The 18,909-nt window shown below is 32.2% G+C and overlaps 2 protein-coding genes across 2 annotated transcripts in view; one reads left to right on the top strand and one right to left on the bottom strand.

Moving 5' to 3' along the window:
* The window catches only part of LOC126844894 (uncharacterized), a 136,663-nt gene that overhangs the window by 85,916 nt on the left and 31,838 nt on the right, over positions 1–18,909 (bottom strand). The window lies entirely within an intron of this gene.
* Positions 1,851–18,909, top strand: part of LOC126844895 (alpha-tocopherol transfer protein-like) — a 34,441-nt gene continuing 17,382 nt past the window's right edge. The window contains exon 1 of the mRNA XM_050583364.1: positions 1,851–2,356. Coding sequence (XP_050439321.1) covers positions 2,182–2,356 — 175 coding nt within the window. The 5' untranslated portion in view covers positions 1,851–2,181. The remainder of the gene's footprint in view (positions 2,357–18,909) is intronic.

The following is an 18,909-nucleotide window of genomic DNA, read 5'->3' as shown; positions in this document are numbered from 1 at the left end:
CTACGATAGATGGTAAAACTGAAACAATATTAAAAAGGACAAACGGCAATTAATTCGTACCTTTAAAACTACGACGACATCGCCAGCGATAGACACAGACTTTTAACTGATATATTTTTATATAATCGTATTTTTTGGGTTTTTCTGGTTTCTCCTCAATTATTAAAATAACGTAACAATAGAATTTTTTAAGCTTTCAGTTAAATTCGGAAATCTAGAAGGAAGTTTTTAAAATGTACATTTTTTTATCAGTTTTTAATGTATTTAAAATACTTTTTTGTATTACCAACATATTACTGAAATAAGCTACTATAAACAATAATGGAGAATTATTTCAAATAGATGCATTTGTTTTGTTATAACTATAGGTTTGAGTCAGAGTTTGAGTGGTATATCACACTGAGAGATGTTAATAATATTATTTACGCCTATACGTGAGAATAATATTATTATTGTAAGTACCTGAATTGAATAAAGATAAATGTCAGAAAATAATCCATTAAATGTTATGATTTCATAATAATTTGTAAATTTTAATATACATATAGTACAAAACGAAAAAAAATTACTAGTACGTTGTACAAACATTATTTATCGCCGGTTATTCGATACCGACAAGGATCGTTACAAAGTCTCAAGATGGACTCATCATCCGAGTGGATACACTTTGCTCACAGACTATATGAAGGGCTGTTGGGAAAAAAGACCAATGTCAATTTTTGTTCATTCTGAGAAAATCATGTTTTTAATTTCAAAACGTAATACATTTTGTCTGTATGCCTAAACATCCGGCGGTCGTTACTCTCGTCTAATCTGTTTTTTCCCTGGTTCGAGTGCATAATAGATACAATACCTCAATACAAATAATTTAATACCAAAATATCATTTTCCAAAAAAATAATTGTCATTGATCTTTTTTCCCCGCAGCCCTTCATATGGAAACAGTTAGCTCACTCCGCATGTAAACAAAAACCATGACTCCAAATGAAAACAGACCGCAGGGCGCAGATTCAAGTTTAAAATGTCATAATAATAGAACAGATTAAATAAAAATAAATTATCTAATCTGTGATAATATAGTCAATTGTCATTTAAATATTATGATTGATAAGGAGTTTGTGCAATAATATTGTAAAATATCTGCTCAATAACTCATACTATTCATGCGGCTACACTGATAACTTGGCTAGTCCCTAATCAGTCTTTAGAAAAATGCCCTTTGTTTTCGACCGAGTGGGCTATCTGTTTTCATAGTAGTATAGTACTGTCTGTGCCTTTCCGGCACAGAATATAGACGAAAGCAAAAGTCACTTTCAATGTAAACAAAAATGTAACTACCATATTTTTGTAAGTCTATTTTGTATTGTATATTTGTATGTTATGTCTATACACAACTAAAAATAATAATGTCAGTGTCAAATAATTTATCAGTGTCCGGAGCCTGTGCCAACCTCAATAATATTATTTTTGACGACGATGACGTTTTGATAATAAGTAGAAAAAAGTTGAAAATCGAGTATAATATATTATAATATTTTTTTTTTTGCGGACGAATCCGTCGTTGCAAACCCGTCAATATCGAATAATAAAGCCGTCGTAGCGAATACCGCGTAATACAACATTATGGTACCAGTTTGTATACCTCACTAATACAATAACCGATGTTAATTATTATTATTACACGCGTACACGGTCTACACGCACACCCGTCGCTGCCGCGATAGGCTCGTTGACCGTTGCCCCTCTCTACCCCTCCGACAGATTGAACACAATAATAATAATAAATGTAAAAAATAAATAAAAATAAAAAACCAGTCCAAAACGACAACGGCGGCGGCACACTGCGGGTACGGGACGCGCATACGGGTCGTGTTGCAATTTTTCTCCGATTATCATTATTTGTTTTTTTTTCTACCTTCAGACATTCGTTTTGCTGCCGACGACGTCTCACATTGTACCGGTTGGTCGACTCGTGCGTAGTACATGCTTCTTGAGCGCCAGACGAGCAACAGTAAACGGACGATCGACGCACCGATATCTTTTCAATCAATAACCGTTTAAAATATACACATCTGTATAATTAAAAAAAAAAATTAATTTATCCCGTCCGAGCTATCACGTTCGATTGAAATTATTCGCCGTCCACGGTAGTCCGTTTGATAAGCAATTTTTTTTAACAAAATGCAAGTCAACAAGGACGGATCGGCTTGCGTGAAAATGGGATCGGAGTACGCTCTCAGATTCGAAGACGAACCCGACTTGGAAGAAGTATACAGGGAAAAAGCCGAGACCGAGCTGAGGGAAACCCCGGAAAGACGGGCAGAAGCGCTGGACCAACTTAGGCGGCTCATCGAAGGTAACCGAAAATAAATATCGTAGATAATAACATCAACCCTTGAATTGTATCTTTACCAATCTAAAAAGATTATTTTTAAAATTATTTTGGATGTTTAAAAATTAGGCCTTGCCAAGTTAAGGGTTAATAATATGTAGGACTTCGGAAAGAGGGTGCGCACTACTGGACCGAGTGCACGGGCCCACCTTCTAACAAACAAAAACTAAAACTATGTCCATAGTATTATTCAAACTCAAGAAGTTGTTTACTTTAAAACAATAAAGGGTGATCAAACGGGTAGTAGTAACCTTATGGCCCTCGTACGGACCTAGCAATATCAACTGTTGGTCTCTTACATAAAAAAAAAAACATCCATTATTAGATTAAAACATTTTGAATTAAAATAAAAATATTAAAAATCCTAAATCAAATTATTATTGACATTTTTCATTAGTAATTAAAATATAAATTTAATATAATAATGATTATTAATATACCTACATTTATAACATATTTTTTTAACTTAATTATAACTTTTGGTTTTGGAAAACATAATTAAACACATATTATCCAAACGATTTTTTAAATTGTTTGCTTAATGAAAACTATTTTAAAAATAATTTGCAAACGACATCTTTATACTTTTTTTTTATTTGGACCGTAAGTTTGGCCACGACTTTACCGTTTACCCTGTATTGTGTTCTACTCGGTATGTTTCAGAATAAAACTGTGCATTTTTTAAAGTTAGTAAACAATTATTTTTTAGTAGTTTATAATTAACAAACATTTTTAAATCGGTTGAACTTTACCTAAATAACGACTATGTTGCTGAGAATATTAAACATTTTAACTCAACTGTAGTTATGTTTCAGAAACATACTATGTATTTTGTCACAGTGACAGAGATTGCATTCTAATTTCTACCAGCTACCGCATATATTTCTGTTTGAAGGTAGTCTTAGTACAAAATAATCATTGGCATGCCACCTAAAGTATCTTAACAATCCGGCTCTTGGGAATTTTATATATTCCGGCAACTTAATACATCCCCATAACTTGACATTTCTTACGGATGTGTTCTTGATTAAATTTCGATACCAGATTTAGTCTTCTCGACAGAGATGAACTGGATGGTTTATGAGTGTTACTGGCAAGGCATATCTCTATTGAATTAAATAAAACCGGCTAGTTAATTTTTTTATACACCAATTTCATCAAAAGGGTTTCAATCCCAAAAACCTTAACGGCTTTTTATGAACACTCGGCGCGTTCTGTCTAAAAAATTAAAATAAATGGCTAAAGCCAAAACTATGTATAGCTAATATTAGATAGGTATTCTCTTCATCTCTCAATAACCTTAATCGTTTAAACAATGGTAAATTTTGGATTTCTATGTAGGTATATAGTATTATAGCTCAAATGAATTTGTAAGCTATTAATAAAAACAAATATTTTATACTGAAAAGATTCATTCGGTAATTTAAAATTTTAAACCTAATAAAGTGAATAGTTAAAAAAAATGATTTTTTTAAACATATTTTTAACAAAATAATGTTAGAGGGAATATGCCTATAGTAAAATCATAACCTTTATATTCATTTTAAATTCATATATTTTTTAAACAAATAAATAAACTGCAGTGCAGATAAAAATTACGTAATAATCTTAATCTTACTTAATTGCTTTATAAACGGGTCCTGTCGATGATGAAGTGGTGTAAAACCCTGTCCTTCCCAGCTTGACATTACATGTAGTGTTAACCCTTATATTTTTAACTATTACCAAAGATATTATTATTATGTTCTAACCGATAAGCAGCCGGGTTACAGGCTAATACATTAGCAATAAATAGAATCAGCAATTAAACGCTGACTAACGTTCTATTGCACGACGATATTAAATATGTGCGAGCTTTAATTCGATTACAATTTACATCCCTAAGCGAATGATCTGTGACGAATTAAACCGAAAAGCACAAACAAATACATGCATTTTAACAACAGACGTGTCTCTTTCCCCCTTCCTTTTTTTTTTCACACTAGTAGACGACACGACGGTCGAAGACAGGTAAACGACCCGTGACTTTGTGTCAGTTTTGATTAGCGGATAACTACAATAGACAATTGAATTCGATTTAAATATTTCCATATTACATACACTGGCTGGTGTCTCTCAAATTGAATAACTCAACGTCACATCCACGCCAAGTCGTTTAGGTCAGTAAACTGTAAACGTCCACAACACTATATAGGTATAAGCCAACGTATTGACTACTCGAGCCCATATATCGAACCTATACCTACAATTTATTGAATACTAAATTATCAGCGAGCTTGACGATTAACATTAATATTTGCATCTGGATATGACCGTTTTAGCCTAGATGCGGTCGGTTGCAAAACAACGTAATAAAAGTTAACTTACACGTCAGATGTATTTAAAATCATGTTTTTGTTTATTGTTTTTCAGGAACGACGTATAAATATTTATAACGCTTTTGAATTTTGCATAACTATAACTTAGCATTTTAAATTTGAATCTTAATAGCTTCCAAGAATTCTAAAAAATATGTAGAATATTGCCATTTGAAATATTGTTATGTACATCTAAATTTTTCAAAAAAAAAAATATATTTTTAATGTATATATCTATTTTATGTATAACAACGGGCATCTTTTTTTTTTGCTACAACATTTTTAGTAAATTTAACGTACGGTTAAATGCATCTGTAGTTTTCTTTATATTATAAAATTTGCTTTTGTTTTTTCCTTTAATTTTAATTGCCATTACTTTATAAAGGCGTAGTCAACGGATAAAGCCCTCCTACCCCCTCTGATACCCACAACAACTAGATCTCTTGGTAGAAAATATGCGACTATAATCTCGAAATCGCCCACATTTACATGTTGAGCAATATTATGTTGGACTCGAATCATTCGATTAATTTGAAGTTAGGTCATGAGGCTAAGCTAACCTAGATAATATAGGTTCGTCTGCGCTATTGAAAAATGATGGCACGTCTAACGCCTTAGTTTGTATCTTATTTTGTAGTGCGGCGTATTCTTTATGTTTGACAACCGCGACGTTTCGGTTAAAGCTTTAAGGTGGAAAACGAATTTATACCAGATATACAATATGATGATAATCGGCGAAAACAAAAATGTATTAATTTTTTTCCCTCCATTAAGAACGTTTCGGAAACGAAGAATTGCGGTTTGATAATAAAAAATAAAGTTATATTAAAAAAAAAATGTATATTAAATCCCTTGTCAATGTTTAAGACCGCCGAATCTGATACCAATGAAAATACACAGTTGTACCGGGAATCCATTACAAAAAGGACGTTGCGACGGATATAAAATTAATTTTTCATGTCGGAACAATCGTATAATTGCTTTTTCGTTGCCCATTCCTCCATTGTGTTTAAGCGTCTGATCGTGGTCGACCGGGCATGAGGAAAAGAAGATTTCTATGTTTTTTTTTTCATTTTTATTTCTTTACAACGACAACAGTATACCTATAGTAAACGATGATTGAAAAAAACAAAAATCGTTCTATTGTCTCGTTAACAAGCACACATCATTGTGTATATCAGCACAGTAAAAACATATTGACAGTAGACCCATTATAGCTAGGTGTTTGTACGCTGTGTCGGCAGCGTTAAAACGACTACGTGCCAACCTATTATAACTTAGACCGTACAGAGACACGGGTGAGATATGTGCGTTGCGTATGTAAACACCGACAAGGCCAACCAATGCGTGTGCCTAAGTACAATGTTCATGTGTGTTTTCTTTGACAGACTTGAGGACGCGCCGGGAACGTGAGTTTTACATCGCCGGATAATAATTGTATACACAACCTCGTCAATGACGGCTTATCTAAATGTAAATTCACAAAATCGACGGTTGCGGTTCGACAGTAGACTGACAACAACACCAGTTCGTGTTCTTAAATTGTATTGTACACAACTCGGCTATGGCATTTATACAGCTATGTTTTGAATCAATCTAAAAAAAAAAAATAATAATAATAATAATTGACTTCGAGATAAACCTATTGCAAACGCACAACAATCGAGCGTAGTCCCCTCGGTCGTCCGTCCATTTTCTGACCAACAATGATGCTAGGGGCTTGTCAAATACACACTGTATACGTTACACGATATTATCACATTGAACCGTTCATAGAATATTGATGAAATAGGCGGTCAAGTGTATAATCCCGAAATACCGGGTTTTGCACTTCCCGGAACCTTTGAAAACTGATTTATAATAATAATATATATTGTAATACGGCTTAATTTATTGTATTTTGCTTAAAAAATTAAAACCAATAAGGTAAACTTTTAGCCGAATGATTCGTACGGATTTTTGGAATTCGAAATTAAAAATATAATAAAATATGCGTACTTATCATTTGTGTACACAAGTCTTATAAGTAATAATGCTTGTTATCGGAGCGTTAACTCGATAAAAAAAAAAAATTGAAGTGGGTAGCACTTTCATAGCATATTTCAAAGCGCACTCGCTGGTCTGTCGACATTGGAAAATACGACTTTTTTGTCTGTTTCCAAGTTTTCAATTTAATTATATTTTTGACTCGGTATCCTATTGTTGCTCCCGTTTTTCTTCAGGACTGCAGGCTATCGAAAGCATATTTTAATTCGAGGTATACCCGAAGACCTAAAAAGTTTGACGTGTCAAATCGTTCCTCACCGCCGTCGTCCAAAATCGATGGAAACCTCACTCTATCCGGTTACTTTTTGTCGACATTCGATTGTTTACACATTGTTGTGTTTGTCCAATTTCAAATTTTTAATAACTTGGCAAACGCGTCCGGTCAAGATATTTTTAGTTGTCCATAGATATAAATATATAATATAAACATATTATATTATTGACTCATACATATATTATTTAATACTAAATAGACTTAACCATTTGGCCGTCTCTTTTTTTTTTTTTTGTTTACATTGAAAGTGAACCTTCTGCTTTCGTCTATAATTCTGTGGCCGTCCATCGATCACCCGGGAATCTGCAGTGTACCTATATATTTATTTTGTGTGTGTGTTTTCTGTTTGTGTATGTGAGTCGACCGTAACGGTGTCCAAGATGCGGGTCAAGGCGACCCGGTGACTCGCAGTAACCCGGTTAGGGAAAAAACGACGACGACGACGACCACGACCACGACCACGATGGAATTCACACATAGCAATTATTATCACATTGTGCAACTGTGTGTAATACGTTACTAATAATAATAAAGCGCCTATACCGATATCGCCGAGCACGGGCAAGCGCTACCCGTGAGTGTGCCCGTCGGCCAAACCAGTTTGACCGTCTGAGAGATTATCGAAATCTAATACCTATCGTTTGCAACTTTCCAGCATCAGCGGCTTGCCCCCGTGTGGGTCAACAGTGTTTATATACCTCATCAAAAACATACAGCATAAATAATTAGCGGCTACGGTTTCGATATGGCTACATCAACCCTTTCCCTAGCGTTCGGTCTACACCGTCGTTGCAAAATTTGATATTATATTATTGCTTTATTCGTAACTTTAAATAGACAAAAACAATGTAAATGCTTTGCAACCGTACACAATGTCGACATTAAAAGTATAATGTAGCATGAATAGCAGCTGTACAGTGTATATTGTTTTGGGTGAATAGATAATGCGATCAACTCGCACGTCACCGCCGATTGTACTGTCTTATAATGTTCACTTGAAGTTCTGCACCGTAGTTTTCAGCCTATTTTGCCGACTTTGTATAATCTAACTCGTTCGCGGTCCATTACTCAATTCCAAGTACAACAATCGAAGACAATTGAATTGATCACGCTGAGCGTTCGTTTATGTAACGATTATCGATTAGACAAACGAGCGATGTCATTTTGTGCCGAGCACCTTTCTTCGGATAGATAAATTTGTAATTCCTCTTCTCATACCAATATGTAACGCCACAGTCGATCGGTTCTTTGCTTAGTAAATTTATGCGACGACGGGGGACGATCAATACTGTTTGCCTAGGACAGAAAAACTTAAAATCCGCCTCTGAACCGAATAATCTATAATAATTCCGAGCCGAATGCCACTGAGCTCTTACAGCTTATCGTTCCTAAGGGATGTTAGCGTAAAGGTTTATTCCGTGCCCCATCCCCACCGAACTAACAATAACTTCTTTGTCGTGCGTACAAGTCGTTGAAAAAGGTTGCCTCCCCCCCCCGTCTCTGAGCAAGTAATAGAATCACTATTGTGTCATCGGTTCACCACTAAAAACTATTTTCCTTCTCGACATATTTCATTTGCAATAGAAATTTTTATTATAATCTAAAAGAAAATCTCAATAAAAAATAGCCCTACATCGCTTCGTGTAGGTTTTTTACTCGACATAAAAACTGTTATACTTTAAAACTTCACCAGAACTCTCTATTATGATAAATAAGACATATTCCTTTTATAGGCGCCAAACAGCAGTAATGGAATATTCGTTCGCGACAACATAGTTCTTGTTTCGCGACACAACACGAATAAAGAATTTTCTGGAAATTGTCGTTTCTTGTCGTTTGAAATGGTCTTTACGACCGACGACCCCTGTGTTTTTAAGTATAAGCTTATTGTTCGATATTAGGAAAGAAGAAAAATACTGTAGGGAAATAAGCCACTTTTCCAATTAGCCTACGCAGTTACTACAACAAGGGTGCTTTAATATTCCATTCCGTTAATTCTATAAAAATAAATGTATATTAACAACTTATAAACTCTCAACAATTTACATATTTTATCCTTAAAATAGGTTCACGTGCAATAATAACCACCCTCGCACAACAAAGAATTGTGCAATTTAAATTGCTTTATAAATTGGACCGATTCAAAAGTAGATTAATTTAAATAGTGACCCTTAGTTATGCAAATGTAAACGCCTCCTACTCATACAAAAGATTAGTAAAACGTTCAGTATGCAATGACCCTCGCCGCCCAATTCCCGCTAAAGAGTAAAGACAATACGACCTTTCTATATGTATAGCGACATGTTGCTTCCTATGTGTAACATGATACATAAACTTAACCTATGTACAGATCGGACTTTAGCCTTAAGAAGGTCATAACTCATAATGAATATATTTAAAATCGGTATAATATAACATAAAACAAAAATGGTGGTGTTATAATAGATAAAATATACTTGTTTTTATTAATTATTTGTACGGTGCAAATATTTTTAGTACTACAGTGATAACTGACATAATAATAATGATACTGTTATATTTTTTTTTTGTGTAATAAGTCAATTTATTTTGTCATTATTATCTTGTTTCAATGTAATGTACTAAGTATTTTTATTGGGGTTTTTTCGTTGTTAGTAAATGATTTACAACAAAAATGATTGTCTCTTGGACGTTTCACTAATTTGTCCATGTACTATTATAGCGATGACCAAACGTAATTTTCTCAGTTCATTCTATCCAGGTTTACAATTTAAGTAAGATGTGAGTCACAAAACGTGGTCAGGTGTTTACCTAGTTTTTTGCGTTCCTTTGTGTGCAATATAATATGGAAAACATTATATGATATTTAATTGCTGTTCACGAGTGACGGAAAGGCCTGACGGGGATAATGGTGACCGCATACGAGGCTTTTATATTATACTTACCATAACGCACGGCGTTAACTAATTTCGAACCGAGTGCATTACACGGAAAACCGAGGCCGGCAAACGGGCAGCGGCCTATACCGTCTTTTGCGGTGTTGTATGTGTAAGAAACGAGTATAATATGTATATATTATAATATAATCGTATCCAGGAGAATTAAATGGCGCACAAAGTGAATGTGGATTAAATTCCACCCTACGCGATTAGATCAGTATATGTACGAGAATAAAGCTACTCCTCGACCCCCCACCCCCTCGAGCTCTCATTTCAAGAAAACACTCGTATTTCTCAAGGTTTGTAGCTGCCGGCAGCTTCACATTAGACGACATATATTAAGATTAACGCTTCCCCTAATTTTCAACATCAAACTGATAACTTAATATAAAAAATTCATCACGTAATTTTAAATGAAGGAATTTCACATGTCATACTTAGCATTAGGAATCTTTTTGGAAATTGAAATTATTTTGATTAGTTTTTAAGTTAAAATTGTTTTAATGAACAATTAAAATTTCCCATATTAATCAAATAAAAAAAAAAGCATGAGAAAGTACTTGGAGTTTGCTAGGGATATATAATTTTAGGGATTTCTAATTTGAGTAGGCTACTATCGATCAAAAAGGTGAGTCGTATAAAAAATGAAAAACACATAATACATAATATATATATTTATATATATATATATATATCAATTAATTATTCTCCAAACGTTTTTGTTGCTCATATCTCAACACCGTTTAATTGTGCCTTGGCACGGATCAAAAACGATATAGAACACAGAAATATTGTGCTGCTGTAAATTGTTATAATAGCGTGGACATAATAAAGTTTAAAAAACAATAACTGCCGAGAGAATTATGGATGCACTCCTGATAGTACATATTAGTATCTAATGCGAGCAATTTTCGGTTAACTTCTACGCTGTATATTATAACTATTATAATGTATTATTTAGAATAGATATAAAGTTCGAATAAGCCCATGAACTCGTCGATCCAAGGACTTATCTGTGTTTCAGTATTTACACTTTATCTGCCGTCGAAATATATATATACGTCGACATGTCGATAGTACAAACGAAACTGACAGTGACCTCAAAATAATAATATTTTCGAATTTGGTTGTTTTTACTAGTATTGGCTCTGAGGTCAACATAACAAGTAACAACCGTGGGCCGTTGGAAATAGCTAAACGCAACTGAATCTTATTGTATTCTAAGCGATCCGTAATGTGCAAAACAATAATTTCTCCTTTGTCAGTAAACCATGCCACCAGCGCGTGCAGTATGTTTCAATGATATTATAATGTAATATATAATTACAGTTTGATTTTGCTAACACGGCGACAATTGGAACAGCCACGTGCGTAAAATAACGGAACAATACAAACCATTATTAAATTGAACGTACACACGTAACTGTATTGAGGAAGTTTCAAAAGAGCAGTAAAGAAAATATAGATGATAATGTGTGACCTACGGTAGTGTGATTTTGTTTGCGATTATTTCAAAAGATGTCTTAGAACTTTTTTACACATATTGTAAGCCAAACACATTGCTAGACGCCATGTCAAGTTTATCAAGTACACGATATTATAGTTATAGCATTCGATTTTTCCACAATGTTTCTTTAAAATTATACAAAAATTCACTAATGACACCTTTACAGTATAATATATTCTGTCGGTATAATTGGGAATCATACGCTCGTAGATATGCAACAAATGTATTATAACATTCGTTTAACTTCCCCAAACATTGTTCAGTTAGTTATACAAAAGTTGTAGGAATAAGCTCAATTTATGTCCACCATTAGAAATTTGATGGTGAAATTATGAAGAAGACGAATAAAAAAATTATATTATTTAATAAGTCGCACAAGTCGCAGCCATTAATTACCTTTATATACCGCTGGCATTGTACATAGTTATAATATAAACGTATGCCTAATGTCTAATAAGTACCTGTAATAAATATACTATAATAATTAAACAATAATTTATAACATACACATACACTTAGTTATAATCATTTATATACCAACAACTATAATAAACATTAAACAGTTTCTGTTATAATGTAGTTTGGCTTAATAGCTTTGTACAAGTTATCGAGGAATACATTTCATGTTATATCTTCATATTCTATAAAGACTTATGTATACCTTTAAATAAACTCAGTCACATAATTTATAAAATACAGTACTTTGTAACATTGGAATTTGAATTTTGATCGACATATTAGCCGTATTGATTATTTTAATGTTCGGCATTTATATTTGTATTGTTTGTTTCCAAAAACAGATAACTATTGTTAACATAATAATGTAATGTTTTTTGAATTTTTTATCTAAAAAATTATGATTTCAAATTCCGCGTCCTAATACCGATTATTCTAATAACAAATATATTTAAATCTGTAATTTAAGTAAATGTTAGTAGTAGAGTCCATATTTTTGTGATGTACCATTATAATAACAACGTTATAATATTATTTATAACCGTGGTTAGTGGTATTTACAACAGTTTATAATAAAATTGAAATCTGTAAATTTTAATATTATTTTAACAACTTCTTTACGCAATTAAGTACAAAAGTAGATAAAAAGAAGTGCATGCACGTATTTAAGATAGCGTTATGTAAATAATAGCAATGTAACAAATTTCATAATTATCATTTTTATGAGTTCAAACAAATGTAAACGTATCGTCAATTTAGAAGTAGTACTTAATCTTGAGCAATTTTAGGTACTGTAAATGGCACGTTTGTTTCTAAATGAAATTATTTTAATTATATTAATAAACTCGTTTGTAATTACAAACTCGTATAAGGCAAAATCATAATATTACAGTTTATTACATCAAAGGTAATTAGTTTGAAAAATATAGTTCATGAATGTGGGTTGAAACCAATATTTTACGCTAGTACTTAATTACAACAAGATGTGCTTAACCATCTGTTGTCAAACCGTGATGTCAATAATCAATCATTTAATTGGTATTATATTTGTAGAACAACACGTCTTATGGACGACATGCAATGGACAATTATTAGTTTTCTTACATTCTTTATTACTGCCTGAAAACTACAAAAAAGTGGATTTGACATTGAGACCAATCTGGAGCACAGTTGTATGTGTAATTGTATAATAAATTATTGACTGAAATTTAATTAAAAATTGTGTTTTCTCGTTTGTTTTTCACAAAAACTATGCGTAAATAATTATTTCGAAACACATTTTTAATTAATTAATCAAACATCAGAAAAAGTTTTACCCATTTTTTAAAAATATATTTTTGGCATCATTTACTCAAACGAACTGTAAACAATATATTAGGTTTTTTGTTTTCTGATATTGGTTACATATCAGATAAAAATACACAGATATAACCTTCTATATAATTTTACCTTTACATAGTTGTAATGATATTGTGTTGACAAAGAATGAAATACAAAGCTTAAATTAAATAGTTATTATGAATTATGAAGTGATAACAGAACACAGGTATTTACATATTATGTGAAGTTGGCCCACTCAAGTAGTTAAACTCGCTTCTATACTAATATTTTGCAAAAATTTGCAAGTCGGGTTTCAGAATTTGCAAGCGCGTATTTTGGTTGTAATCATGGAATAAACTGCTGGATGGTTAGGACTTTTGATGTTGGTAATTATTAAAATGTGATCAAACGAACGAATTTGAGCTATCTACTATAGAAGGGAATTTCTCGTTTAAATGCTAGCAAAAAACTGTATCAGGTGTATTTTTTTAACATCAAAGACATAATAATATATCATTTTGTTTCCTTTTTAATTACAAAACGTCTCCGGTTATTTAACGTTACACACTAACGAAAAAATAAATGCTTTTATTATTTAAAATATTATTAATTAGTTAATAACAACAGTTGTAACTAATAAAATAGAAAATTTTAAAAAAAATTAACATTTTCGGTATGATCGAGGTTTTTTCCACAGTCCAATTAGATAATTTATTTATTCGTATGGTAATTAGTTAATTGAGTAAATGTTAATAATCTGTTATTGATAAAGTGCTATCGTAGTGTGAACATTCCGGTTTGGCGTGTGTTCAATATTCTCACTGGCAACTGAATCGGTACGCAATACCACGGTATTGTTTTGTTTCTCATTTTATGAATACTTACTACCTTGAAACATTTTGGATGGCCCGTTGCCAGCATTTTTTTACCACCGGCAGCCATTTGTTTGTATGATGACATCACGCCGGATTATAAAATTTTTGGTTTTTACCTAATAATAATCATAATAATTAGAATAATAACAAAAGGGCTGTTAACCATATCGAAAAACATATAAAAACTGACTCGGCGAAACCAAACGCATCGGTTCCTTCGTTACCGCAACCCATCCCTCCTTCTTCTCATCAATCTCACCAGCAAGTGTATCATTAAGGGAGATGTTGACAGAAAATGAGTTTAGCACTGTGCCTTGTGTAGTTTACTATCGAAAAATAATTAAGTTTCTCGACGTTTACAAAGTATACAATAAAGCCAAGTTAGTTGGAATTTATATGAACATTTTTGTCGTTGCTGTTTTCTCAAAGGAACCAAAGTTAACGCACAACTCGAAATTTAACAGATTAAAACATGAAAAATACCGTTTGAAATTTATTTAAAAGTTATTCATAATATTTATGGAGATTTCCGTTTAAACTGTCTTTAATTATTCGACCTGGAAGCGTTTCTTTTAGCTTGTATAACAAAAAACACACGTTTATGCTTTTAAAATGTTTAATATATATTATACCAAGTTTAAACACCTGTTTCAGCATGGTGCAATGGTGTAATACTGTAATACATTTTTGGTTCAACACCCAAAAAACATCATTTAACCGTCACTGAAATCTGAAGCAAAGCCAAAACAAAAAATATACTAATAAGTATTTTATTTTCAATCTTCTTGTACATTTTTTTAGTTTTCCGTCAAAACAAAACTCGATATTCAAATAAAACAATAAAAATAAAAAGCTAAGTACAACACAGGCAGTTCATTTTACAAAGATAATATAATTAAAACACAAAATTATTTTTAAAGGAACCCCTATTAAATTTTTTTCCTTGCCGTTGTTATTTCTGTGCTTTTATCTAATTTTACACAAAATAAAGTATTATATTTGCATTTACTTGTAAGGCTAATTGAAATGAAACGTTTCGATATTATCAATTACAATCAATAAACGGGTTGACCGTTAAATTATTAAATACTGAAGGGCACAGGGGAAAAACGGTAGTAGTCACATTATGAAAAAAAAATTTTTTCAATTTATGCCAATAATTTTTTTTATTCATGTCAATAGATTGTTTAAATAAATACATTGATTATTAGAGTAGCATTTAATGTGATTTTTTTTGTTCTTATGTAAGAGGTAGAGGAATTCACGAACATTGTTTTTGCTATACTCTAAACTGTTCATAATGTGACAACTACCGATTTTCCCCTCTGCCCTTCAACTATTAATGTATTTGGATGTAGGTGTTGATATAATCATATAATCAATAGCTTGACAAAGAATATAATAGGATATAATACATATGCCTTATTATTACAGTGGAAATAGGTGTATAGACCAAACGTGTACTGCTCAATAAATATATTCAACATTATCCGGGGAATCCTGGATTTTTTTTCATTTGGACCGTAGCTACTATTGACCGACCAAATCGACTGTATCGGTTCCATTTCATTTTCTTCATAAATTGTTTTCTACTTCAAAGCCCTGTCGGCCCTCACAATGGCCAAAGACGTTACGCTAGTTTTGGCGTCCGCATACAATCTTACATTCTGACCAAATCGTATTAGACTAATAATTTAAAGCATGATCGTGATTGTCATCGTAGTAGTATTATCTCAAGTCCAAGGCGTTGAGTTTACAAACAATAAAATTTCCGACTTGAATTAATCGTTTTCTTAGAGTAGATGCAATATAAAAACCACGATAACGTTACAATAACGACCGATTGTAAACATTTACAAACAAATCGCTCAATAATAAACTATATACGAGGTGATCATTTGATCATGAGCCACTCAATATCCCATTAAGTTTAATTAATAACTGAATTTTTTTCCTATAGTGTTTTTAAATAATGTGACCTCAATTTTCCATAAATTTGTATGTTGCTACCCACTTCCCCCCTCCTAAACGAATTATTTTTGTATCATATTTTGAAACTTCAATGGTAACGCGTACATTTTATTAACTTTTTAAATTGAGAATATAGTACTAAAAATGTCGACTGATCGAAAACCAATTTTGGATAACTTATAATATTGAAGTTTCAAGTTTAGGGCAGGCGAAAAGGTGGAGTGTAATATTATTTTTATCTGTGCGCACTCCCCTACCGTTCTAACTTTTAAACTGTTATAACTTTTAAAATATTGTTGAAAACTGGTTATTAACCAGTCAACATTTTTAGTAAAATATTCTTAATTTAAAAAGTTAATTAAGTATAATATACGTAAAAAATTATTTAAACTGGTCATATTTTGGATAGACTCGGTGATGTATTCGAACCCACGATGCTCGTTGTAAACGGTGCATTTTTTTGTATGTGAAAAAATAATCTGAGCCTAAAATATGTAGAACACAATTATTATTTATCGTCCAACCGTATAGATAATATTATGAAAAATATAGGTGAGACAGACCATACATTATGCGGACTCGGCACGGGCCAAAGTGCTTGACCGAAAATTGTAAAATCAATAACAACGACCGACAATAATGATCATCTAATAGCTGGCAAAATGGCGGTTAATCTGCTGGTATTCTGCTGCTGATAAGTGACCGACCTGGATAATATGTCTAACCGGCACTAAGCGGGTCACCGTGTCGACCATCCTCGGGTTATCTGTCGACACAGTTGCACGGTGCATTCGAGCACAATTATTATTACAAAATCAAAATATGTCTACACACACTATGTACACATTGGCTGTAGCATTCAGTTTAAAAAGCGATATTGTATCAATATAGTTATTATTATTACATATGTATATATGTATATGATAAACGCGTACAATATTTTTATCTTCGAGAAGCTGTTATATAGTCACCGCGATGCACCGATAAAAAAATTATTTAACCACTTTAGATATAGTTTTGGCGCTAAAACAGCGATATCAACTGCAAAGTGTCCAGAATTTACAAAAAAAAAAAAAATTAGAATTACGCGCGATTGCTAGGATTGTAGGATTGTTAAATAGTATATTATACAATTTTAGAAGATTAAAAAATATTCGTATATAGATCTCAGTCGCGTTAATCGAATTCGTAATGTTGGGGTTTGCATTTAAAACGTAATGCGTGGCACATAATATTATTATGTAATGTTCCTTTTTGTGGATAACGTTATCAATGTCGTACAGGCGTAAACTTATAATAACGATTTATGTCCTGCAAACAGCCGCCATTTTTCTAGATTATTTAACTCGTTATCAAATGCTAAACTAGTGAGTAGATTTCTTTTTTCAGCTAAACGCAAAACGACCGTTGACTAAACCGTAAGGTAGGCGCTGGTGCTAGTGCGACGGTTATAGCATTTGTATTTTGCGTGTAGATAAACTGATGAGAGGCAGACTCTTCATTCTAAGTTTTCGTTTCGTTTTGGATGCTGCTGATATACCGGCGTGGTGTTTCTGTCACTGACACGGTGTTTATTTATATTAAGCAGAGACTTTTTTTTCGCCATTAAATTATTACTATCAATATAAAACCGAATTTTTAACTAGGACATTGTGTACACTAAATTAATAATAACATATTTAGGAACCAAATAGATTTAATTAACACCCTTTAACACCCTGTCCCAACATATTACGGTGTTACCGCGGAACTGTGGAAAGAAAAAGGTCTCTCGAACTAAATATATTATTATATTCAAGCTGCAGGTACTCGCAGTAATGCACGTATAATATAATATAGAGTAAGATTTAATTAATAATGTTATTATAGTATTATTCTATTACAGGAAATAATTAGTTCAATACTGATTTTAAAATATACTCGATCTATCCAAGATTGTGTACCAACCTATCTAATTTTAGTCATGTGTTGTTTCTGAATTGCAATGATTGAGTTGTTGTTAAAATATGTTCTTGAGAGTTTCTTCAATACATGAAAAAACATACATTTTCAACAAAAATCTATCAAACAGAGTGGACGATTGATCATGCGATAAACAGAGGTTGTAGACGAGGAGATTTGTACTTTATCTGTTCTTAGTATGTTGTTGTAATATTTAAAAAGGAAAACGTTAAGTATGATAATAAATTAGAGCATAGAACATTTACACGAAATTATAATATAGTATATTGTATTATATGTATATATTTAAATCATTGTTTCCCTAGTATTGTATGATCGGTTAAGTGTTTAAATTGAATTGGCAGAAAAAGGGAATCGGTCGTTATCAGTTTTTGTCGAAAAGTATGCTGGCCGAATAGGTTTACGCCCAACTATGTATGTACAAGGCTATAATATATGCTTTGTGTCAAGCCTGAAAAAACACATAACATTTATTGTAAAAACAATTATTTTAAGTAACAGAAAAATAAGGATAAATAAGCGTGGATTTAATTAATAAACCCATGCGCGCTCATTTGGAAATACAATAGTATAATGTTCATTTACCAAAAGATACTAATCATGAGATTGGCTAAGCTGCAGATTTAATTGAAATTAAAGAAGAAAAATAATACATTATATGTTAAAAAACAATATAATGTGTTGTTTCACTAACAGAGCTGTTATAGTATTAGGTTAGCTATTTTCTAAAATCATAATATTGAATTAACATTTTCGGGTTTCCACCAATGCGCGTATGCCGACGTGATGCGGAAATAATACATTTTTTTTCCATTTAACTAAAAATATTAA

Source organism: Adelges cooleyi, unplaced genomic scaffold (assembly GCF_023614345.1).
Source record: "Adelges cooleyi isolate 19-005CV unplaced genomic scaffold, UGA_ACOO_1.1 ACOO_flye_CR_arks_rails_tigmint_CR_PRNA_651, whole genome shotgun sequence".
Lineage (NCBI taxonomy): Eukaryota > Metazoa > Arthropoda > Insecta > Hemiptera > Adelgidae > Adelges > Adelges cooleyi.
This window is presented reverse-complemented; position numbering and strand designations above follow the sequence as displayed.